General features: G+C 41.8%; 3 protein-coding genes across 3 annotated transcripts; 2 read left to right on the top strand and 1 right to left on the bottom strand.

Moving 5' to 3' along the window:
* Positions 1-617: 617 nt before the first annotated feature.
* Positions 618-12,255, top strand: PCID2 (PCI domain containing 2). Its single transcript, XM_062619856.1, has 15 exons — positions 618-709; positions 1,059-1,149; positions 2,093-2,182; positions 2,698-2,771; positions 3,495-3,562; positions 4,100-4,139; positions 4,619-4,673; positions 6,187-6,290; positions 7,022-7,097; positions 7,225-7,366; positions 8,040-8,140; positions 10,191-10,264; positions 10,437-10,562; positions 10,780-10,903; positions 11,862-12,255. Exons 2-15 carry the CDS (start codon positions 1,114-1,116, stop codon positions 11,949-11,951), a joined length of 1,200 nt encoding a protein of 399 aa, XP_062475840.1. The 5' UTR covers positions 618-709; positions 1,059-1,113; the 3' UTR covers positions 11,952-12,255.
* Positions 12,256-12,996: 741 nt separating this feature from the next.
* On the bottom strand, positions 12,997-20,359 carry PROZ (protein Z, vitamin K dependent plasma glycoprotein). The gene is made up of 8 exons (XM_062619831.1): positions 20,159-20,359; positions 18,442-18,605; positions 17,348-17,372; positions 16,696-16,809; positions 15,197-15,328; positions 14,546-14,631; positions 14,343-14,466; positions 12,997-13,841 (listed from the first exon to the last, which is right to left on the bottom strand). The coding sequence occupies exons 1-8, from the start codon at positions 20,223-20,225 to the stop codon at positions 13,330-13,332; spliced, it is 1,224 nt and encodes a 407-aa protein (XP_062475815.1). The 5' UTR covers positions 20,226-20,359; the 3' UTR covers positions 12,997-13,329.
* A 22-nt stretch (positions 20,360-20,381) lies between these two features.
* On the top strand, positions 20,382-22,229 carry LOC134164269 (uncharacterized). The gene is made up of 2 exons (XM_062619844.1): positions 20,382-20,849; positions 21,775-22,229. Exons 1-2 carry the CDS (start codon positions 20,382-20,384, stop codon positions 21,910-21,912), a joined length of 606 nt encoding a protein of 201 aa, XP_062475828.1. The 3' UTR covers positions 21,913-22,229.
* The last annotated feature ends 1,293 nt before the right edge of the window (positions 22,230-23,522 follow it).

Raw genomic sequence — 23,522 nt, 5'->3', positions numbered from 1 at the left:
CCGCGAGGCCAGGCGGGGACAGCGGCTCTCCGCCATTGCCTCGCGGCCTCTCGGCTACCGCTGCTCCGCCTGGCTGTTTGTTGGCGTCCGGCGAGAAGCAGGGGCGGCCGGAGCAGAGGCCGAGGAGCAGCCGCGTCTTCCACCCTGACCTGACCTATTCCCCACCAGCCCCGAGAGGTCCCCCGTGGCGCTGTGGCCACCAGCAACCACCGATACAGCCGGGCCCGCCGAGGTTCACGCGTGTCGGAGCGCAGCCCACTGGAAGGCCCTCTTACAGGCCGCCCTCACGCCCATGGTGTTGAGACGCGGTTTAGAGTTACGACGCTCGATTTAACGTTTTGGACGCCAGTCCCGAGCGGCCCCGAGGTTCCCAGAAGCAGCCGGGGAGACAGGTGGTCGAGACCGGGCACGCTCCGTGGGAAGGAACACGGGGCTCCTAGCACCCGGGCGGCAGTGGACACAGGGCTGGGCGCCCGGCTCCTGCACCAGGTGAGGGCACAAGGCCGAGCGCACGGAGCACCAACCCAACACAGGAAAAGCAAACCACCCCAAGCACACTCCTCCGCACGAGGTCTCTGCCCGACGCACGTGACTTCCCAAGCCTGCCGGGCGCTCTCTGGCTGCCGACCGGCGCCGGGTACCGGAAGCGCGGCGGACGGTACCGGAAGCGTAGTATGGAGTGCTGGGAGTGCGGCGTCCTGGCGTCAGGGTGGGTTTGCGATGAGGTAGGGGCGGAGGGGCTGCGGGGCTGCGGGTATCCCTGTCCGCCACCGCGTTCCTGCCTCTTTCAACGTGTGCTCTCCCCTGTCGGCCCCTCGGGGGCTTGCAGGGTGCTCTGCCCTCCCCAGGGCCTTTGTGCCAGGGTTGCTCCTCTCCACGCTGCTTCCCCCAGCAAGGGAGTATGTGTGTGTGTGCGCCCTGCTCTGCTTCTCCCGCGGCTGCGGTCCTGTTCCCGTAGGCTGGCGGCAGCTGTCCGCCAGCGAGAGGCTCGAGGGAGAAGGGGTCGGTGTTGGATACTCTGGCTTTGCTGTTCTCGTAAACGCTTGTTCGTTTTGCAGAATGTGATACGACCGCCTTTGCTTGTGCACTCCTGCCTATTCGACTTGTGTTTTAATGGCGCACATCACCATAAATCAGTATTTGCAGCAAGTAAGCAAGTTTTGGTTTTTCTTTTATTTGTGGACACTCTATGTGTATGCATTTACTTTACTAAGTATGTTATTTTGTTAAAGTAGTAATTCAACCTAGAATGTGTGATGTGGTGAAGAAATAGGCTCCATAAGTCTGTACTAAGTATACTGTGCCAAGAATGTATACTTGGAATTTCTGAAAAGTGTGATGATTAATGATATAATGGATAGTAAAGTCGTTTATCTGTAAGAACTGCTGTGGGATTGTGCAGAAACAAATGCAGCTCAGAGACTGAAGAAATAGATTTAAGAAGTACAGAAGAGTGGAGACACAGTGTGTATGTGCCTTGTTTTCAGTTGGGATAGGGTTAATGTTCTTTCTAGCAGCTGGTGCAGTGCTGTGTTTTGACTTTAGTCTGGGAACAGTGCTGGTAACAATGATTTAGTAGTTGCTAAGCATGGTTTATCCTGATTGAGGACTTTTCAGTTTCATGCTCTGCCAATGAGGCGGGGGCACAAGAAGCTGCGAGGAAGCACCTGGCCCAAACTAGCCGAAGTGGTATTCCACAGCACATTATGACCAGTATATAAACTGGGGGGAATTTGCTTGAAGAGGCTGATCGCTGCTTGTGTCAGGCCGGTGGTGGTGTCGGTGGGTGGTGAGCAATTGTATTACTATGCTAAAGCCATGTAAGTTGTTTGGGGATTCTCTGGTTTGCTTGTATCCTGCAAATAAGGAAAAAACACAATAGTGTTCACCCTACCTTCTCCCTGATACCCTTTTCAAAACCAGGTGTGTTGAAAGTGCAGCATTGATTTGTTTAGTTTTAAACCTTTAATAATGTTCAAATTGGTATTGATGTGGATGCACAGTGGTAATAAGAAGGTGGCTTCTAATGTGCAAATACGTTGCATAGCTTTGTCTGGATTTTACTCTGTAACATGGTTGTTTTCTTTGGAAGGTGCAAGAAGCCATTGACAGCAGAGATGGACAGTTTTGTGCAGAGTTAGTATCATTTAAGCATCCACATGTTGCGAACCCAAGGCTACAGGTGAGGATCTGGTTTTGACCTTAGTTTTGCTTTTCAGTTTTCCTAGCTCTCTATATGGGTTTCTTTCCATTGGAGCTGAATGTCAGAAGTCTGTTTCACAGAGTAGGATCCCTTGGTAGGTTTGTTTCACTTTTCTTCATACAAGAATAGCTTTTTGTGTTCCACTTTGAATTGTTTTCTGGGTAGATACAGTCTCAAAAGTCTTTCTGGCCAGTTCTACATTAGTTAGTAACATGGCATAGCAGGAGTGACTATAAGGAGAAAACCTTATAGTGAGTAACAAGAGTCCAGTGTCTGTTCTGTATGCATTTCAGATGCTTTTATTTAAAGCCAGCTCAAATCAGGTTCTGGAGAGAGAATACGCACTACAGTTCATTACACTGGATGTGATTATTAATATAATTTAAGGTTCTGATAGATAGTAAAGGCACATGCATAAAACTGCCATGACAAAATACCATATGATGTTGCATTGCATGTTTCTGTAGTATTTCATTGTTGTATTCTGTACTTAGCTTCCATCACCTGAGGAGAAATGTCAGCAAGTCTTGGAACCACCGTATGATGAAATGTTTGCAGCCCACTTAAGGTAAAGATGGACCAGGAATGTAAAGACAGTTGTGAGGCATCCAGCAGGGATGGGGACGGATATCCTTGAGTTTACTTAGTTACTTTAAAGGGCTTACATGTGAAAACTTGGTATTTATTACTCTTAAGTAATGCTAGAACTGCAAGCAATAAAGACCACCTCTTTCCTCTCCACGTAAAGTTTGCTTTACATGTACCTGACAGTCATTGTGTACAGTCACTGACACAGTTTTGGTTTTGATGCCTGCTGTTTCTTTTGTTCTGCATTTGCTAGCTACATGAGAATTTAGAGTGGAATAAGTAAGAGAAATATTTTTAAAAGGTAATTTTAGTCATACAAGTGCTCTTAAGACAGCTTTAGGACCTAAGCAATTCTGTGAGACTTTTATTTAAAATATTTCTTCATTAACATAATCTTTTGTTTCAGTAATCTTGGAATCTTTTTATCTGTGCTAATCTTGGCTATAGTTTCAATAAGCATTAGTATGTTACAGTTGATACTGTACATATTACAGAAAGAAATCCCCATTCATCTCTTGGATCAATTTTCTACAATTCTCAAGTTTAGTGCTGTGTTAACATACTTGTGCCATTTTGTTAGGAAAATTTCTCATCATATTTCTGTGTCTGTTGAATAAACTGTAAAACTATGCCTGTTAAGAAGCAAAAAGAAATATTTGTCTTATGTGTATATATTTTCTGATGCACTAATGCACTTTGACAGGTGTACTTACGCTGCTGGAAACCATGACTTCATAGAAGCATATAAATGCCAAACAGTTATCGTCCAATATCCTTTCACATGAATCTTTTATATTGTTTTCATGTTAACTGTATGGCTTCCTGTAGAAAAGTTGTCTTTACCTCTTTTAAAATGTAATAGAATGTGGTGTGCTTCCAGATGCATTTCCAGCTATTTCAGTTCTTAAGCAAGGAAATAGAGATACGCTATTCTGCTTTCAACTTTCTGTAGGACTAAGAAGGACTCTGTTGCTTGGCTCTAAAATAGAAATTATAGGAGATCCTCAAAATAGAGTATAGGAGATCCTCAAATCATTAATATACCTCCTAGTTTATACTTTGCCAGAAGGGAAGATACTGATCAGAAAGCTGCTGTCTTTAAGTGGCCAGTGTTTCTGCCTGCTACTTCCACACCAAGGAGCCCATGGCTGTGCCTATTTTTTCCCTACTGTGTCTTTGCATGCCGACTCACCTGTTTGCTGCTTTTTTGATTTCTACCCTTTCACATAATAATATATGGTACCATTCAACTGCTTATTTTTAAATATTCATTTTATACTATTTTATATTCTCCTAAATACAATACATCTTTCCTGCGGGCATTTCAGGCACATAAAGAAGAAAACTGGTGAGTACATCATAGAGAGCTGCTAGAAACTAGACTCTCATCTTTCCCTAGCATAATACCGTAGTAGTCAAACTAAAATTCTTGCCTATAATTTTTATTTATCCACAGCGATACTTAATTTTAGCCTAATTGGTTTTGCTACCTGTTTGACTTTTTATGTCCAAAAGCATGAAAACTAAACATCTGAGCTTAATTTTATAGACTGGACCATAAGTAAATACGTGAAAAATTTGTTCAAAGTGAGATGGCATTTTATTTTAGCCACAGTAAAAAAAGGTTTTGGAATTAATTCTTCCTCCAGTGTAGGTTTTCTGAAATGGTGAAATCTTGAAGACCTTTCAAAAAGTTCATCCTTCCTTATTTAAAGGTAGACTTTTCTAGTCTTATGACCAACTAGCAAAAAAAAAAAAAGTTATATTTCTCATGTCTCATTATTGCATGATTTCACATACTAAGTATACTATGCTTTACTTTTCCAGGGCTTTACCTATTATGTATGCTGTAGCCCTTGATCTTCGAATTTTTGCTAACAATGTAAGTAGATCTGATTAACAACCTCATTACTTTTATCTGTTAGCCATTTCCATGCTGGAGGTATTTCAGGCTTTATTACATAGCCTAATTTTGCTCAGCACTGTTTAACTCATTGCTTAGGATTTTGTTGACCCACAGAATTCCTCCAGTCCTGTTGAGAAACTAGGCTGCTCAGTCTGCCTACCTGCCATGCACAGCTTGAACTAGAGAGTTTCTGATGACTTGCATGCAACTCACAGCAGTTGCTTAGAGCATATAAAGTGATTAAGTACTGTCTTTATAGAGTAGCATGGTCGCACAACTCTCTATTTCCATGTGTTATCCTTGGGCTTTGATGGATATCTTTATAAGGGTGGAAATACACAGATGACTGAGGTAGTCTAATCATTCCCCACATCTGAAGAAGGAAATGTCTGCCTCCATTTCCCTTTTCCAGCTGCATGTACTGCTTCTGATGCTCATGGAAGCCCTTGCTGAGCCCATACAATGGCTGATGAACAGAACAAGAAAAATACCCAAACAAAAAACCCCACAACAAACAAAACCAACAAAACCAAGCAAACCAAACCTCAATTTTAGATGAGTTTTCTCAGGCTAGTGAATTGAACTAGCTTATGTAAGGACCTACTGAGAACTGCTAGGCCAAGGTAAGTGTCAGGGTCATGATCTTGCTTTTAGTCACTTTACCTGAAGAGGTGAAGTTAGAGTTCAAGTTACCTTAATATGTTCAAAAGATGCAGATACAGAGAAGACTTCTGCAGCAAAGGTTGCACTTTTGTTTCTCTTCTTTGTGTTTCAGCTAGTGACAGTGCAAGCATTATAATAAAACTTCTAGAAAGCATATAGTAAATATCTATTTTCTATTTCCAGCACATGCACTCTTTATTAAGTTCTGCATTAATCAGTGCATCGATCTTTCCCATGTGTTGGCAACTCATTTTTTCTCTTGAAGCTGTAACATCTGTTTTTCATTTTGTCTGAAAGTCCCAGGTTCTAGTGTGTTATTACTAGAAAATGTTGAATATGGTTTAGAGATAACGTCTAACCTCTGGTTGTGGCGAAAAGCTTAATTCTAAATTCTAAAAGTCAAACTCCATAACTGGTAACTGGGGGGGGGGGGGGATTATTTTAGTTTTCTTTTGGTCAAAAGACTTTTTTTTTTTTTTTAATTTTTGCCAGACTCTTTGTCTTTGAAAACTTGAGTTGATGTGTTAATGTTCAAATTCAGCTGTCAGATGATCCTGAGTTTAGTTTTCTGAAAGCTGCATTAAGCTTAGTGGTACTAAAGGTAATAGGTCCTCTTGTGCATTAGGTTTGGTACATGTTTAGGAGCCCAGCTGTGTGTTTTCTTTTATTCTGTGAGCTTGACTGCCTTCTAGATTTGGTGGATAGCAGCCATGACCAATCTATTGCTATAATACTTTCTGAAATGTTGTGTTGGGGAACTAAATTGTTTGCAAACCAGTGAGCCAGGATGTAGAATTACATATTGTTTCTTGTTGTGTGATGGTAGGCTGATCAACAGCTAGTGAAGAAAGGGAAAGGCAAAGTTGGCGACATGTTGGAAAAAGCAGCAGAACTGCTGATGAGCTGTTTTCGAGTCTGTGCTAGTGACACGTAAGTGAAAGATCTTCTGTAAAACTTGCAGTATTAAATTGTTAGAAGTTAATGAACTTTACATAAGATTTCCCCACTTATTAAGACTATTTCTAGGTAAGGATGAGCATTTCTGAGCTTTTTTCTTTCCATTTATAGTCTGTTCTCTCTTGACTGTTAACTGCAGCTGGAGAGACTCCCCTTCAGGTTTAACATTCCTAGCAGATGTTGCTGGGAGGGACCAGTTATGTCCTTGTTTCTCAGGAAAGATCACTAATGCTTCTGTGCCTGTTTAGTTGTGAAGTTTGCTTCATTACCATTAGATGGAAAAAAAGATGACTCTTTGATTTCCAGTCTTGGCAATTTTAACATTTCCAAAGCATAGTAAATGGTGTTTTCCCACCTTTCTTTCACCTTGAATATTATAAGCAACTTATGCTAGTGTATGAGTTATCTGTAGTCTGGAGTGAAGACCCTGATGCAGATGAATAATATTTTGCATGACATCTTTTTATTATGTTAAGAAAAAAATGAAGCAGAGCTGTCTAAGATAGAAGCACATGTTCTGTTTTGATAGTGCTGGTATAGTTTAAGATGATGAGTTTGGCCTTCGCTTTTATTTTTGGACATCTATATTCACCCTGAAAATCCATAAAATATCTATGGAGGGAACTTACTCTAAGGACAAAGTAATTATTTTCTTACAAAGTCCAGTACTAGTAGTTTTTTTCTTTTTTCTTTTTGTGTGACAGTCGAGCAGGCATTGAAGATTCCAAAAAGTGGGGCATGTTGTTTCTTGTCAATCAGCTGTTTAAAATCTATTTTAAGGTAAGGTTCAAGTTTGGCAAGCTGTGGTTTATATTTCTTATTTGAAGTCAAACTCACCCTTTTTTGTATGATAATATCTGTCTCTCTACAGTCTCTGAGTAAAATATATATATATTTTTTTTAACAGATCAACAAGCTCCATCTGTGTAAGCCCTTAATTAGAGCAATTGACAGCTCAAATCTGAAGGATGAATATAGTATGGCACAGAGGGTTACATACAGATACTATGTTGGACGCAAAGCCATGTTTGACAGTGACTTTAAGCAAGGTACTGCGTACCAGTAAGACAGATTTGCTGCTTGGTGTGAAATCTGGCTGATGTTGTGTATGTGTGTGTGGGACTTAAAATGTGTGTAGAAGGTGCAGTTGTGTTTTCACTGATTAAACGAAAATTCATGGTGAAAGATCAAGGCCCAGAGACTGAGTCAGATCAGAGATAAGATTATATGACTTTTAATTGTAGTATATGCCCAGTTTCAAAATATTTGTGTCGGTGTCTCTGTAGTCTCCTGCATTATAAGAATACATATAGTATGTGCATAATAAAATGTGTAAACATCCAAAAGAATAGGTTTGTAAAATAGGTTTCACAGAGGCTTTGCAACTTTCTTGTCCTCTTCAAGTTGTAGTGTACCTTGTAGGAAACCTTCAGCAATCTGTACTGTAGAATTTGTTTCTCATTATTGGAAGGTGTAGAAACCACATTTATGAGACTTTCTGAAGGAGGACTTACTCTTCTGGTAACACTTTATATTTTGTGTGAATCCTCAATATTTCTTAGAGCATTTTTCTTAATATATTTTGATTAGTGTGATTCTTTTTTTTTTAATACAATTTCAAATATAATGTGTTCAAGAGATAGACATTGAGCGCCGAACTTGTGTTACAGTTTTAACCAGTTCTGTTGCTGACTTACGTTACTGGTACTTTTGTGTCTACAGCTGAAGAATATCTGTCATTTGCCTTTGAGCACTGCCATCGCTCAAGCCAGAAGAACAAAAGAATGATTTTGATCTACCTGCTTCCAGTAAAAATGTTGTTGGTGAGTAGATGTGACTCTTCTAAATATTTGGGGGGGTGGGGAGATGGAGTCGGGGGGGGCAGGTAACCAAACTGATGCTCAGTTTTGTTCTTGGTTTTTCATTATTGGAGTTCAGAGGCTACCTGTGCCTGACCCCTGTAAGAGCCAGCATATATACTCTTGTTGTGTAAGGGGAAAAAAAATGTTGAATTGTGATTTATAGCAACACAGGAAAGGAGAAATGGAAAAACAAGCAAACAGAAGTCCTATCCTCCTTCCTCCATACCTTCCTCTCAGCCCTCCTAAAGATGCAACCTGAAGTTACTCCTTTAATAAAGATAACTTCTGAGTTCTTTGGAGAAGCACTTGACAGTGTAACTTAGGTCATGGAGCAGGGTACCTGTCTGGTGATCAGGTGCCCAGATAGGCCAGGGAATGAGTGGATTCATTAGTACAAATCTGTCTGCTGCTTTAACCTGGTAAAAGGAAGCAGAATGTGCAAACAGATGGCTGAAGAGTGTTGAGGGGAATTTGCCACTGGAGAGAAAGGATTCCTGTCTTTGAGTTTTCTGTTTGCACTTTGTACACTTTCCCATTTGAGGCATGCCAGAAGGAACATGAAGTAGAGTGTTTAGACTTTGAACAAATGAGTGAAGGCTGGTTACCATTCGATCATTTCATCTTTGTATTAAAAGAATGAAGCACATCTCTGCTTCTTCTTCCTGTCCTGTGTCGTGTGCTGTGCTAGCATTCGTGTATCCCTGAGTTAGTGGGATTATGCTAACCATTAATTTAGTGTAACTGAGTGCATAAGAACTAGATTTTAGAGGTTCCTGGCCCTATTACCAAAGTTACCCATGGAGAATGTTACTATCACCTCCTTCTGAAAGCTGCCATCTTCTACCTTCCCTTCAGGCTGTTTATGACCATCCTTCCTTTTTCACTTAGTGCTCTCTTTCCAGTCCTTTGCAGTATCAAGCTGGTAAAGGGAGAGTGTAGAGAGTGGGTATGATAATGGGCTTCTGGTTTTCATTTTTTATTTATTGGCTTTCTTACTGGTTGTTTTCAGATCAGTGGTAGGGTTGATAAAGAAAAACGAAGTCTTCCTAAAAACTTTGTCCCAGTCCTGACTGGGTGCCTTAAAGTGATGGGTCTGTTAGTGTCTTAAATTACTGTGGCTTTTCTGGAGCAGTTCTAATGTACAAGAGGCATTAAAGATCAAGGTCAGGTTTTACAGTTGCTTTGTTTGTTTTTATTTATTTTTTTTTTTTTTTTAATCAGGCCAAACATTAACACTCACTTTAAAGTATACTGGATAGGTGTTTTTTTATTCCTAGCAGCTCTCAGTAAACCTGCAGCTGAGTTCTGCTCTCAGCTGATCCTCCAACGAAGAAAGGAGTTTCCAACAGCATAGCATGATGGTAGCTAAATTTAAAGTCTGACCAAGTTTGTGTGCAATCTGATCTCTGCTGTGCAGGGGGATTAAAAACAAAGTTTCTGTTTGGTAGTGGAGTGGTTAAATATTACCTGATCTAGCAATGTGAATTATTTTCGTTTCTTTAAACTTTCTATCTCTTGTTTGTGTGTGTGTTTTTTGAGAGGGCATTTTTATTTTCACATGGAGGCATAGTGAAGAAAAAATCTGGTACAGACTGAGCTAGCACTTGGCAGTGCTGCAGCACTGCTTGTATTATTAGCAATGCTTGGGATTCTCATGGTTCTTCTGTTTGCAGATTAGATCATACAGCCATAACATAAAATTTGGATCTGTCTAGGCCTTGTGTCACAGGGTCTTGATTTTATAAGTTTAATAACTGTTCCCCAACATTCAGAAATACGAAGACCCCCTAAACCATGATAAATGGGTAGTTATAGTGAGTTGAACTATAAGGGCTTTGGTGAGGGCAAGGGGGTTGTCTTACGCAGGCTTTTATTCACCTCTTATTCTGTAGAAGGAAAAAGTGGCTAAACATTTGTCTTTTTCTTTAAAATTTGTTTTCATAGCTTACTAGATTACATTTAAAATGCATTTGACTTCACCCTGGAAAACTTGGAAACTTTTATTTTTCAGGGCCATATGCCAACAGTTCAGCTCCTAAAAAAGTATGACCTTCTGCAGTTTACTGAAGTAAGAAAGGCTGTAAGGTATGATGACTGTTTTGTTGTGTTGTGTGTTAGTTAAAAAGTATTAAGTAAGAGGTATTTATTTATTTGGGACGATTGAGGAGGGTGGAAAGGGATATACCTACCAAATCACACAATTTCTGTTCTCTTTTGGGTGACACCTTCTCATGTTTTCCTTTCTTCATCCTTGTAGTGAAGGCAATCTTCTGCTACTGAATGAAGCTCTGACAAAGCATGAGACCTTCTTTATTCGATGTGGAATCTTTCTTATCCTTGAGAAGCTGAAAATCATCACTTACAGAAATCTCTTTAAGAAAGTGTAAGCATAACAAAGCCTGTTTTTTTTTTTTTTTTTGCAAAAGCAGGTTTAATATGGTTTCACCTAGGACTGAGACAGAAATGTGTATGCTGCTTAGTTCTCTCTGCCAGAGCTGAATTCCTGTTAATTTATTGTAGAAAGGCTGTTCTTCTAAGAACCAGATTTTTTAAGTGATTGTTTCTCAATGACAGACATTTTTTCCTGTTGTTTCTTTCAGATATTTACTACTCAAAACCCATCAGCTCTCTCTAGATGCCTTTCTGTGTGCCCTGAAATTCATGCAAGTAGATGATGTTGATATTGATGAAGTCCAGTGCATTTTAGCTAACCTTATATATATGGTAAGTGCTGACTACTTGTTATCTGGTCCTTTCAGATTTCAGACAGTAAAAAGTACTAGGTAGAGAATGAAAGTTTAGTACAAAAAAATGATCAGTAATCCCAGGTTTTCTTGTGTAAAGAAAAAAATTGATTCACTTATGCCCAAAGTTAAATGTTTTCATTTTCCCTGAGGCTTCTTCTAGTTCCCGCTTCTTTTGCGGGAATCAGTTAAAATTGAAGTTGAATTTTACATTACAAATCCAGTAATGTCATTTCTATGCATGCATAAATACTGAATTAAAAATACAAAAAAAAAAGTAACTGGGACCAAAGGGATTTGTTTTGAAGTAGAAGACTCTTGACACTCTAGCATTATTAAAAATTAAAACCAGATTTCATTGGGTTTGCTTCACATTTTGTCTTTAAGTGGATATCAACTACTCATGAACAGATAAAGACTTGAAATCTAGAGATTTCTAGTAAATCTGAGGTTTTGGAGCAGCGTTACTGTGTCAGCAAGAAATGAACCACTTCCCTGTTTCTGAAACAGATTATTTGGTGTGGTTGAGGAATAACAGAGGGTGGGATTAGGTCACTAGAAGATTTCTTTCAGTGTTATAACACTGTCTGAAAAGGAAGTACTATATCACATATGCACTATGTGATGAGTTAAAATCCCCATTTTAAAGTGAGGAAGTGTAAATTTAGAAACTCTTCTGTAGAGCTCTCTTCAAGGAAATGTAAGTAGACCAGTAGGGGGCCCTGGGAGCAGGTTCTCAGTCTGACGGCACTATTAGTGCGCAAACACAGTTATGGTTCTGATAAATCAGATTCTTACAGATACTAAGTACAGTAGTTCAGTGGTAATTGAGTATACACACATAGCTTTGACATAGTCTGAAGACAGTTGAGGTTGTAGGCATTGTGTTACAAGCATTGTGTTACCAGTACTAATGCTGTATTTTTTCCTTCTTCCAGGGTCACATTAAAGGCTATATATCTCATCAGCATCAAAAGCTTGTGGTCAGCAAGCAGAATCCATTTCCTCCGCTGTCAACAGTGTGTTGAGTATTGCTTCTTACCTGTGCAAGTACTTTTCAGATACTTGGCTTGTCCAGTAGAACTGCTCCTAATCACACTGAGAACACTGCAAATGACCTGGTTCCTGTCCAGGACTGGAATACCAGGAACTGTTTGTGGCTCCTTTCCCAGAATAACCAAGGCTGCCAGTGTTACAAAGTGCATTGGACTGAAATGCTAACTTTTTAATAATCGTTTCTGCAGGCTTTCTGATAATTCAAAGTATTTAATGAGTAAATAAAGCAAAACATTCCACATTCCTTCCAAACTACTTAAAAGCTTTTATAAAGAACTTTGTGTTCCTATTTCTGCATATATTGTTCAGAGAGGAGAAGTATCATCTTTTTTTACTTGTGTTAATCCATTCTTTAGAATGGAAATTATATTTTCAGTAATCCTGCTGGTATTAAATACTCTCTTCAAGCTTTCTCTAAACACTAGAGATGTGCTTGACACCAAAAGCGTTGCTGTGTCAGTGATACTTACAGGTTCAGATAAATGTGGGATTTTTTTTGTCTGTATGTGCCCACAGATGGGTTTGTTGGTTGTTTTTATTTTAATTTGGATAATCTTTAATTTTTGTTATGATGAACAAAAGCTTGTCTAAGTAACTTATCCGTATGTTTGTTTGTTCTGCTTCTGGGATCAACATTACCACTGGATCCATTATCTGAAGTGTTACTGTTTTGAGGGTTTTGTTTGTTTGGGGGTGGTACAATGTAACCGTAGTGATGGGATGGTAGTTTTGGGTCTTTTTATATTATTTTTATAGGAAATAAAACAGTTGGGTTTTTTTTGTTTGGTTTTGGTGGGTTTTTTTTCAATTCTATGAGGGTTGGGCTTTAACCCACTAACTGACATGGAAAAGCCCAGGTACCATGTAAGAGGGGAAGCATTTTTTTAGTGTGATGATAGTGTCAAGTCCTACATTAACATAGGCATTTAAAGGCTTGGAGTTCCCCTAGTCCTCCTAAGTTTTACTGTATAGATGCCGACATTGAATTTGCTGACTCAAACCTCAGGGTAACAGGAATTAGAGAGACTCATTTACTTCTAGCAACATTTAAAATCCCAGAAAAACATCAACACTTTTTGCGTTTTAAGATTAACAGTTCTAGGAAACTTGAGTCAGTTTTTAGTAAAACAACTAGGTTTACTGCATTATGACTTTCACAGTCCTGTGTGTCAGCTGAAGGAGGAAAGACAGATGGGCTTTTCTCTGTGAATTGGAGTTACATAGCATCATTGCAACTTCCATTGCTGCAAATAGTGATAGAGAGTCAAATGGGCATCCTGGCTCCGTCCAGATGTTTCCTTGCAGTGATTGGAGGGAGTTTGGTGCTGAAGGGTTGGTTGTGTTTGTGTCTTAGTTCATTTTTTGTTTAAACCATATCATATACCTTGCAGTGTTAGTGAATAGAAATGTTTCCCAATCAGTGTGTTCAAGTGGCCAAGATCCCAGGATACCGGTCAGAAACCAAGTGTCCTTATACTTGGTAACCAAAAAGCTTCCTCCAGCCAGTTGTTTGTCTACAGCCTCCTGAAGGTGTCCACAAAACTGCCTGTTTGTGAGGCTTATGTTGAGTCTTTGTTTGCAGTCCTCAGCAGGAAGGTATGAAACCTGTAACTTATCACCATGAAGTTCATCACCTTCCGTTCTCCAGCCACTGACTGTACCAGGCAGTTTTGGAATTAAAATGTGTTCTGCAAAGTCTCTTTCAGGGCTGCATACAGGCAGCTGATGGTTGTTGCACTTGACATGCTCCTGGAGTTGTAGTAATGCAATATTGTTCTCGCCAGTGTCTTCATCATAGCGGATGTGTATGTGTTTCTCATGAACTTGCATTATCTTCTCAATTCCACTTGTTCCATTAGACCCTGTGAAGCAATGACATTTCATTGCACTCAGGAATAATTTGTGAGATCTGAAGACTGCATGCAAACTGACCAAGAAATACATGCAGCGGAGAAACCAAAGGTGTTCTTCCTTGAAACCACTGCAGTAAACTGGTGGTGATACCCTGACAGCTTTTTAATGCTGTGTAGAATCATGCATAATTTCAGCGGAAAGGACAGAATGCCAACAAGAGAAGTAAGTTTTGGCATGAAATAAAAGCCACCTCTAAATCCCTCTCATTTGTCTGAGTTCTGAATTGCATTCAAGAGGCAGTTGCCTCACTGCTTGACTTAAAGGGGGAGTATGGAGCAGCTGTAGTTCTAGCTCAAGATACTTCACTCAGATTCTTAAAGGAAACAAATCAGCTGTCATCACATTTAATATTTTTATACAGCAGAAATTTTAGTAAGCTTTTTTTTTAAAATTGAGCTTATCAATGCTAGAATGTGCTGCAACAGGAGAAAATGTGTTGGATCACCTACCAGTGCCAACCCTGACTTCGAAATGGCTGTGCAAAAGAGCACACTCTGCTGTAGTCAACACAAAGTTACTTTTTAGCAGCACTCCTCCACAGAAGCCCTTCCCTTCGGAGTTCAGCAGCAGGACCTAAGAAAATGCAAGCGGACAACAGATAGCGCTGTTCATGTGAGGTTGAGTGTTGGGATTCATGAATTGCTAGAAGTACCTGCCAGGGAAACTGCTCATCACTTTTCTTCCTGGTTCCATGTATCACATTATCAGTGTCTTGAAGTCTGCCACATGCACATTGATCTAGAAATGAATTAAAGAAAATCAACACCTCATGCTGTATCATTTTGAGACAATGTGTGCCCTACTTGCTAAAATAGACAGGTTTAAGTTTACTACTGTTTGTAGTAGACTTAGTTTGTAAGGGGATGAGATTGCATGAGATACCTAGTATGAGCCTGAAAAAATTAAGAGGGCTACTGGTCCAAGCTAATGAATATGGCAGCAGATGTTGCCCATCATCAAGTGCCTGATCAGAATCAGTTCAGCCTCATTCCCAAACAGACTGCTCTTTAGCAGAGTTGCTCTTTACCAGGTAGAAAACCTGGCCCAGTGAGTGATGTGTAGGGTAATGCAAGTCCTCTCTGTGGACCCATCTTTAAATGTTCAGATCAAAAATTGCTTCTTTTACCACTGTTCTGGCATTTGAGTGGTGTTCCCTACGTTCCTCCTTCTTTTGTGCAGTTTGGCAGGTAATACGCTCATTACTTCAGTCTCAAAGCAGGCTGATCACATCTGGATACCTGATGGATGTCTGCCCACGACAGCACTGAGCATGTGCCTCCTGTACTTCCATGCTCACACCTACCTAATGCAATGCACTGTTTTTTGTCCTTCCCGAGCTCATAGCTGTCAGCACAGGAACAATAGTAGGAATTACTTCCTGGGTAGCAGAAGTGGTGACATCCTTCCTTTGCTTGGTGGTGACATTCATTTTTAGCTAAACAGAACAAGTCAGGGAAAAACATCAGGAACTGTTCAGCTGGAGTATTCTTTCATGGCTTGAGTCATCTTTACTTGGCATTCTTTTTTTTACTTGCTTTATGGGGAGGTGGGTAGGGACTGCCTTGGTAGTATTTCACACCACATTGTTTAAGCAGAAATTGGAGACAGTTGAGCCTGCAGCATTCACAGACTCTTTGCAAACTGTGCTCACCCAGCACCTTCTTGCACCAGACTGTCTGTGCCTCTGAGTTTTGGGGGGTGTTAGCTAAGGGTCAAGCAAGGCCTTCTGTGTGAACCCATGAAAGGATGCCATGGGTTTTCTTTCTGCTCTCTTAAACAAAACACTAAGCATTTGCAACTGAGAGAACTGTTGTGCATGTTAGGAAGGCAGGTATTGCTTGAGGAAGAAGGCTTAAGCTTTCTGCTTTGCTTTGCAGCAAAATCAAATGCTTAGATCTTATTCTCAAACTTGTGCTAAGAAACTTAGCAGCTACCAAAGACAAGAAAAAAGAAAGGGGGTATTACTTGTTTTTGTAACATGGTTGGTCAAGTTTCCATGGCTGAGTAAAGGCTTCAGCTTCAGCACAAAGCAGTAGAAGGAATAGCCTTTTAATGGTGGATCTAGCTCACAGGTGGAGAAGTAGTGACAAACCTCATATAAGGTAGCTCCTGCTGAGCAGACCCAGTTCTCAGCACTGGTCCCAGCTGTGTCATCTTTGGTGCTCCTTCAGAAGCTGGTCATAGTCACACCCTTATACAGAAAATGACCCTGCCTTTCCCCAGCCAGGGTGTCTCCCACCCCAGGGGACCTCTGAGCTGGCAGAACTACTGATGTAAGGGCTGGAAGGTAGAACCTGGCAGATGTGAAAATGTAGGGTCTGGCCCAGGGTGTTTTATGTGCCAGAAAGCATCCGTTTTGCTTTACGCCTTTTACATGTCCACTGAAAACAGTTCTGGAGTCCCTCTGTCCTGAGGGATTGCCTTGTGGGTATGTGTGACCTTGGAGTCACAGGGGTGGCTTCCCAGGCACTGGCACTGGAACCCTGCTTCTTCAGGCCACACGCTGCCTGGACCTTGGCAGAAGCAGCCGGGGGGTGCAGGTGGCAGTGGCAGGGCTGCCTTTGGAACCCACCTTTGGACCCCAGAGCAGGGAGGCTCAGGGGGAAGAGGCAGCCTGCAAAGCTTCGGGATGCCATAACATTTTAGTGAGCAGGCAGCACGCATCGCCCCTGTTCTGCCAAGAATGGTGGGCTTTAACCTAAAATCTGATAACTGGCCCTAATCAGAGAGCTGCGTACATTTCCCAGGGACACCCTAAGACAGGAAGAGATAGGGCTTCTTAGAAGGAGGGTGATGCCTTACCGAAAGCACAGTTCTCTCCCTCGTAGCCCTCAGCACAGGTGCAGGTGTACCCACGGATGCTGTCCTCACACACACCATTGTGCTGGCAGGGGCTCGATGAGCACCTCCTGCCACCTGGAGCCACACCACAGGAGAGGGATGAGTTACCACCACATTGTAGAACTTTTACAGATTGGTTTCTTGTCTTGTCAACTGCCAATGGACGATGTAATGCCAGCATCCGGAGTTTGCAGGCACCCCAGTAGTTTTTAGCACCTCTTTATCTCAGGTTTAAGCGTGCTAGGTTTGTATTAGGGAGGTTTTGCTGATAGAGCTGTGCTGCTCTATTGTATCAGCAAAGAAGACTTTCTCAGGTCCCAGGCTGTTTCAGAGCAGCCATAAGTTCAGGAAATAGCCTATTTACTATGATAACATCAATTTACTTTCAACTTTTATGCACTTTGCAGTCTTAAGTTTTTTTCTTGTTTACCATTTTTTAAATCCATTCACATCAAAACCTTTCCTCATGCTTTACTACAGACATGACAAATAGTGACTGGATGTTCCTTGTAGAATAAACTGCTAAAAACTCTCTGAAAATGAGCATTGGACTGAATGTTCATAGTGTGACAGTGCTATGAAGGAGAGAAATCGAGACTGTCGACTGTCTTACCATAGTAGGCATCCCAAAACATTTTCTGGGAGGGAAAAAAAAAGGAAAATAAGTTAGATTTTAGTTCAAAAATAGTGTAATCTTCCATAAATGTTTTGATAAACCAAAAAGATTATATGAGAGAATATATACTGTGGTTTAACATGTGCACAGCTACAAATTCTGCACTACCAGCAAAATTTGAATAAGATGGGAGGGGTTTGCATCCTGCTTATTGTATTGTTTAAGAAGCTATAAAGGAAAAGAAACTTCATAGGCAAGAGAGGAACAGCTGAATCCTTCAGAAGTACAGCTTCCTGGAAAAAATGGCTGGCCATTGTCTCTTCAGTGTGCATCGGCCTGGGAAGTGACCCCATCCATCCTGTCCCATCCTGTCCCATCCCATCCTGCTTGGCCTCCAGCAGGTGCTGCTGGAGGTAGAGGGGTCAGCAGAGAGCAGATCTGTGGGTTACCAGCGCCATGTGTCCTGCTTTTCTATGGGTACTGCAGCCAGCTTTGCTGCTTCTTTCCCCAAAGGGACACCTCTCTCCACTCCCTGTACCTCCTCGCAATCAACCTTCCCCAGAGCACAGGGACCATCCATGGGCAGGCCTACGGCTGTCACCTCTGCTTTCCCTGCAAACACGATCTCTGGCTAGGCTCCTGTTATAGAGCACAGCATCCACCTCTGTGTGTCAGGAGGACCTCTTGTATCAGAGGATTTGCATCTGCTGACCAAGTGAACCTCTATCAATATGTCCCACTATTCACTGATGCCTTGTTTCCCTCCATGCCAACACCTCCTTGTGCCTCCTGGTCCCTAAGGGATGCTAAAGCTGTATTTCTGTGCATGGTCAGGATGAAACAACAGCCATAGATTTTTAAACGTAAGGTCCAGGATGCATAATTTTTTAGGAGGGGACTTGAAAAACATCAGAGCTAACCTTTGCGTTTCCATTTTAACCATTGAAGACACATGCTTTATACCTGCTGAGGTTCAAAGATCTCTCATGGAGATAAACCCAAACAAATGAAGCAGGCAGTGGGGCTGTATTTGATAGTAAAGGACCAAGGCAGTAATTTTTATTATGCAGACAGGAAAACAAAGTACTTACAAGCATTTCATCATTTTCAAACACTTCTCTTGCTTCTTCATGTGTACATCTCTCTTCAAAGCATTCCCTTTCCAAGTTGCCTTGGAGGATCTCCTCCAAATGTAGGGAACTGGCACGCCTCTGTCTCTTGATAACAGTGTTTGCGTCAACAGCTGATATAAACACTGGAACATTGTATGACAAAATGCTGATGTAAATACTTTGATTCATTTCCTTGCATACTTTTACCTTTCTTTTAAGAGTTAGGGTTTCAGCCTTATTAAACTCATATATTGAAAAAGCCTTGCTTTCTTAGCCCAAACTCACTTGGGGATCTGTCACCTTTTACTTTTGGGGAGTGTCTGACTTGCACCCGAGCTGGGAGAGTTTGAAGCCCTTCCCAACACCTTTTCTTCCTGCACCAGACACACAGACCAGTATTGCTGTGGCACGGCCAGGGAAAGGGGAAAAGTATTACCGTAAAGGCAGAGGCTATTTTGTACGACTGGATGGGGTTTTCAGACTCACCAGTAGAAGTGAGAATGACTTGTATTACTTTATGATGATGGATTCCAACTGGTGCCTTTCACCAGCTGAGAAGCAAAACCATGACATAGTTGAGTTCTTGATCAAATCTGTCTTAAGGAAAATAAGTAAAAGCTACCCCTCAGCAGTGCTCAAAGTTAAGAGCTTTATCATATGCCACCCTTTACATGGAAGACAGAATAAACTTTTTTATTTGATTGAAGAGGAGAGATCAAAGACATGAAAGTTACCAGATCTTAAAACTCCTCTTTGCAATGATACCCACAACAAAATCTGCCTGGCAGCCAGACAGCTGCAGCCATGCTGGACCCTATTGCCTTTGACACTAAACAGTATGTGGCTGTGTGTGTCAGCACATTAGTTCTGGCCCTGGAGAGTAAATGCGTTGGGGCAGGACTGTTTGGTTTTTGGTTTTGTTTCGTTTGTGTTTTATACAGTGTTTGGGGGCCCAGTGCTGCTGGACACAAAGGTTGAAATGATCAATATTAGAAGTGGAAAAAGTGACAGCAATAACGAAATTATTTGAAACTGCATACAGATGCTTTTGAAGGATACCTGATGAGCAACAGGCTTGCATATGATATTAAGAAATCAAAAATTAAAAGCTCCATGATTGTGTTTTACATTTTAAAGCCTTATCTGATACCCCAGCGCACATTTCTGCCATGCAGTGGTCCTGGTGTATCCAGCATAACTGGCAGAGCACTTCTGCTGCTGCCAGGGACCAGTTTTGACCTTCTTACGCTGTCACCATCTTTTTCCTCCTTGCCTATCTCCTCCTTATTTTTGACAAACCATGGAGGATTAATACAGAAACATAAATTTCTTCAAGCTATAACAAGCATATATCTCAGCCTCTTTTACTGGACTCTTATTTGTATTTCAGCAGCAACTAGAAATATAACACAAAATTCTCTTTAATATCTGGGACACGCTTTAAAAGTGAGAAGACAAAATACTAGCCTGATGTAAATGATGTTACTTCAAAATCATACTGCCTCAGTAACCTACTGCCATTTTTACTTAGCTGTATGAAATAAACAGAAGAAATATAAGGAAAATAAGGAACAGTTTTCAGTGGTGTCAGCCTGTGCTACAAAGTAAACATGATACAAGGTACAAAATTGCTGGTGTTTTTAGAGCAGCAGTAGCACAAATCAGAATTAAAGCCACAATAAAACAAAGGCCATACCTGTCTGCTCTGTCTGAAGGAAAAGGGCAGAGAGAAGAAACAATATTGTCCAAGAGCACCTTGCCATTGCTACCCTCTGAGCCTAATGGCTGCCTGCCTGCATTCCTGCAGGTCTGGGGGAAATGGCTACATGACGGATGTTGAAGTTTAAAGTCCAGCTGCTCATGAGAAAACAAAACCTCTCAGGGCAAAGCCTGGCTGCAAGGTCAGTGCATGGAAAAACATGGAAAAACAAACCAAAAGCAAACCTGCTCCTACTCAAAGTGCACTGGCTGAAGGTGGAGCAGGTTTGACAGCTCCGTGGAGAGCTGCTCCAAGAGTTGTGTATTCCTCCCACCCTCAAGCTATCACTTCCTGTAACATAAAACAGCAAGAGATCAACAGTAAGAATGTACTTTGTACCATATCAAAGTACAAGCTGGATGATGACCACAGGGATCAATTTGATGGCTTTGATCTTTCATATACTGTCCCCAGAAAACATCTACCAAGGCTGAGGTGCTCCAGTCAAATCCCATCAGCTTTTGGAGCAACCAAGCAACCAAGGGATTTCTTCCCTAGAGATGTATCTGAACAGATACGGCATTTTTCTTTTTCACTGTTAGGTTTGTACTGCTCAGCCATGAAGGAAACTCTTCCTGACTTCAGGATCCTGGCCATATACGGACACACAGAGCCTGTGATAGGAGGTGTAAGTACAGAGAGGATCAGAGCCTTATACGCAGCAGGCAGGGCCAGACTCCTGCCTGGCCAAGGACGAGAGGAAGGAATAACCCATTGGCATACATCTGGTTATGGCTGGGGTGGAGTTATTTTTCTTCCTAGTATCTGGTACAGTGTTTTGCCTTCAGTCTGAGAACAATGTTGGTAGCACACTGATGTTTTAGTTGTTCTTAAGTAGTGCTTGCCCTAAGTCAAGGACTTTTCAGTCTCTCATGCTCTGTCACTGAGGAGGGGCACAGGAAGCCAGGAGGAAGCAGAGACAGGACATCTGACCCAAACTAGCCAAAGGGGTATTCCATACCACAGCATGTCATTCCCAGTATAGAAACCGGAGGTAGTTACCCAAAAGGGACCAATTGCTGCTCAGGTCGGACTGGGTATCGGCTGGTGAGCAATTGTACTGTGCACCACTCTTCTTTATTGCTTTTTTTTTGTTGTTTTATACCTCTCTCTTTATTTCCATTATATTATATTACACCTTATTTTAGTTAACAAACTGTCCTTATCTCAACCCATGGTTTTTACCTTTTTCCTGACTCTCATCCTCTCTCATCCCACTGGAAAGTGAATAGCCGAGCGGTACTTAATTGCCAGCTGGTGTTAAACCACAACAGCGTGCAATGGCAATGGTGGTGCAGGGTGCTTTTTGGCTCCCAGCACTGGAAGGCTCCTGGAAAGAGCAGGAAACCATTTCTACAGTCAGAGCACCAACCAATGAGAGAAAAAGTGGTGGGTTTCTTCAATCCAAGTTAGAAACATAGAGACCATTCTGTGTTTTCATGTCATACATTCCCAGCTATTATTTGAGTATGCAGTTCTTTTCACAAAGTATAATTGATCTGAGCATTCACCAGGAAATCCGCATATAAACCTTCTTTTGCCATCAATTGCAGCTTTTGAAACCAGCTTCAGTGATTGCTGATGAGGGTGAGAGAAGCAGACTGCATGCCTTGCCAAGGCCAGCCTCTGCTAACCCGTGGCTGATGTTACAGTTCATATCATGGACCCTAATGCCTTCAGCAAATAATTAACTTCCTCATTAAAACTGCATTGTGGGAGGGTTTTCCTGCACAGACTCCACAGGGATGTTGTTCCAGAAGTTTACTCCAAGTTAAAACCCTCCTAATATGAAGCTTGATTTTATTCACAGCCAGTTCACAGCTGTGCATATTTATCTTTCCCTCTTTGATATTTCTGCAGAACTAATTAATAGAGCCTCCTGTCCTTTTTGGTTAACTGAGTGTCATGCTTTCTTTAGTAAATGAGTTCTCCATGCCCTCCTCACTCCCCTGAGGCCACCAGACCCCATTGTACCTGTCCCATCCAGGCATTTCTTAGCTCATTAAAAGGGGGGCTGTTGCCAGGGCTCACATCTGGTGGCTGCTGGGGAGGCTCAGCCAGCACCTCGTGTTCCCCGGCGCTGCTGCAGAGGCTCAGCTTACCCTCTTTGCCTTGCACAATGGCTTCATTGCTTTTCCATACTCCGTTGGCTGTCCATCCCCATGGAATCACCTGCCAGTGAGGCTGTTGCTGTAGTCCCTCTGTGGCCTGTGTACTCACCTTTCCCTTCCCGTGATAACAAATATCACGCTGTCCATATGCAGTATCATAAGTCAGGCTCCCTTCGGAATGAAAAGTTAGTCACCACTTGATGTCAGCACAGGACTTCACAGAAACCAGCATAAAAATGTAGACCTGCAGATTTATTTATTTATTTTCACAAACCTATCTCAATCAAGGAACTCTTGTAGGAATAAGATAATTGTTCAGATGAGGTCAATATTAACAACACAGAGCTTCAGGAGCTGTATTCTCACCAGGTCTTAGTTTACAAGGTCATTGTTTTCTTACTCTGTGTTTTTTTTCTTTTAAATTATATTCCTTGATTGAGCAGTTGTGTCCTTGGGAACAGTCCACAGTGTACTCAGTACGTTATGGCACTGACTTTGCTTTTTCTGTATTGATACCAATGCAACAGGCTTTACATTTTGATTTTTGTATTACTATAGAAAATCGCACAAAGAGAGGGTTCTAAAAAAGGGCAGTCCTTTCCTCACGTCTTTATGAAGAGTTAGTGGGATTTCTTACTCTATCCCTTTAACTACCACAGTGTACACATGGAGACGTGTTTCATTAAGGAGTCCTGCACCCTATTTCCTGTAGGCTGGCTTAAGGATTGCCTCCTGCTTGAAGGGTAACTCCTTCCAGAATGAAGCCTGCATGTGGTGTCAAGTACAACATCTGCAGTTTCTCAGGATGGAGTAACTGAATTAGTTGGTCCTACATTAGCAAGTGGTTCCCATGGAAGTCTCCCCACCTCAGCAGTGCGGCAAGACAGCGGAAGCAGGTTTGCAGACCAGCTCCCTGGGCAGTGATGGGGACGTGATGGGAACATACCAATGTCACCCACTTCGTGCTGTGGACACTGGCTGGCCATCAGCCCTGCTGCAGCACGGGTGACTGTGGGCAGCTGTCCTGAGTAACTCCTGTCACATGCTATTTGGAAACACAACCCTCAGCTAGCAAAAGGGGACAGCAATTATTTTCCAGAAAACATCACCTCTGCACTAAGCAAATACTGAAAGCTGATGGCTGGGCTTGCAGCCACATTTCTCCCTGGGGGTGTCCTGCTGAGAGGCAC

This window comes from Pezoporus occidentalis, unplaced genomic scaffold (genome assembly GCF_034315485.1).
Source record: "Pezoporus occidentalis ecotype Australia unplaced genomic scaffold, CSIRO_AGI_Poc_V1 ctg105, whole genome shotgun sequence".
Lineage (NCBI taxonomy): Eukaryota > Metazoa > Chordata > Aves > Psittaciformes > Psittacidae > Pezoporus > Pezoporus occidentalis.
This window is presented reverse-complemented; position numbering and strand designations above follow the sequence as displayed.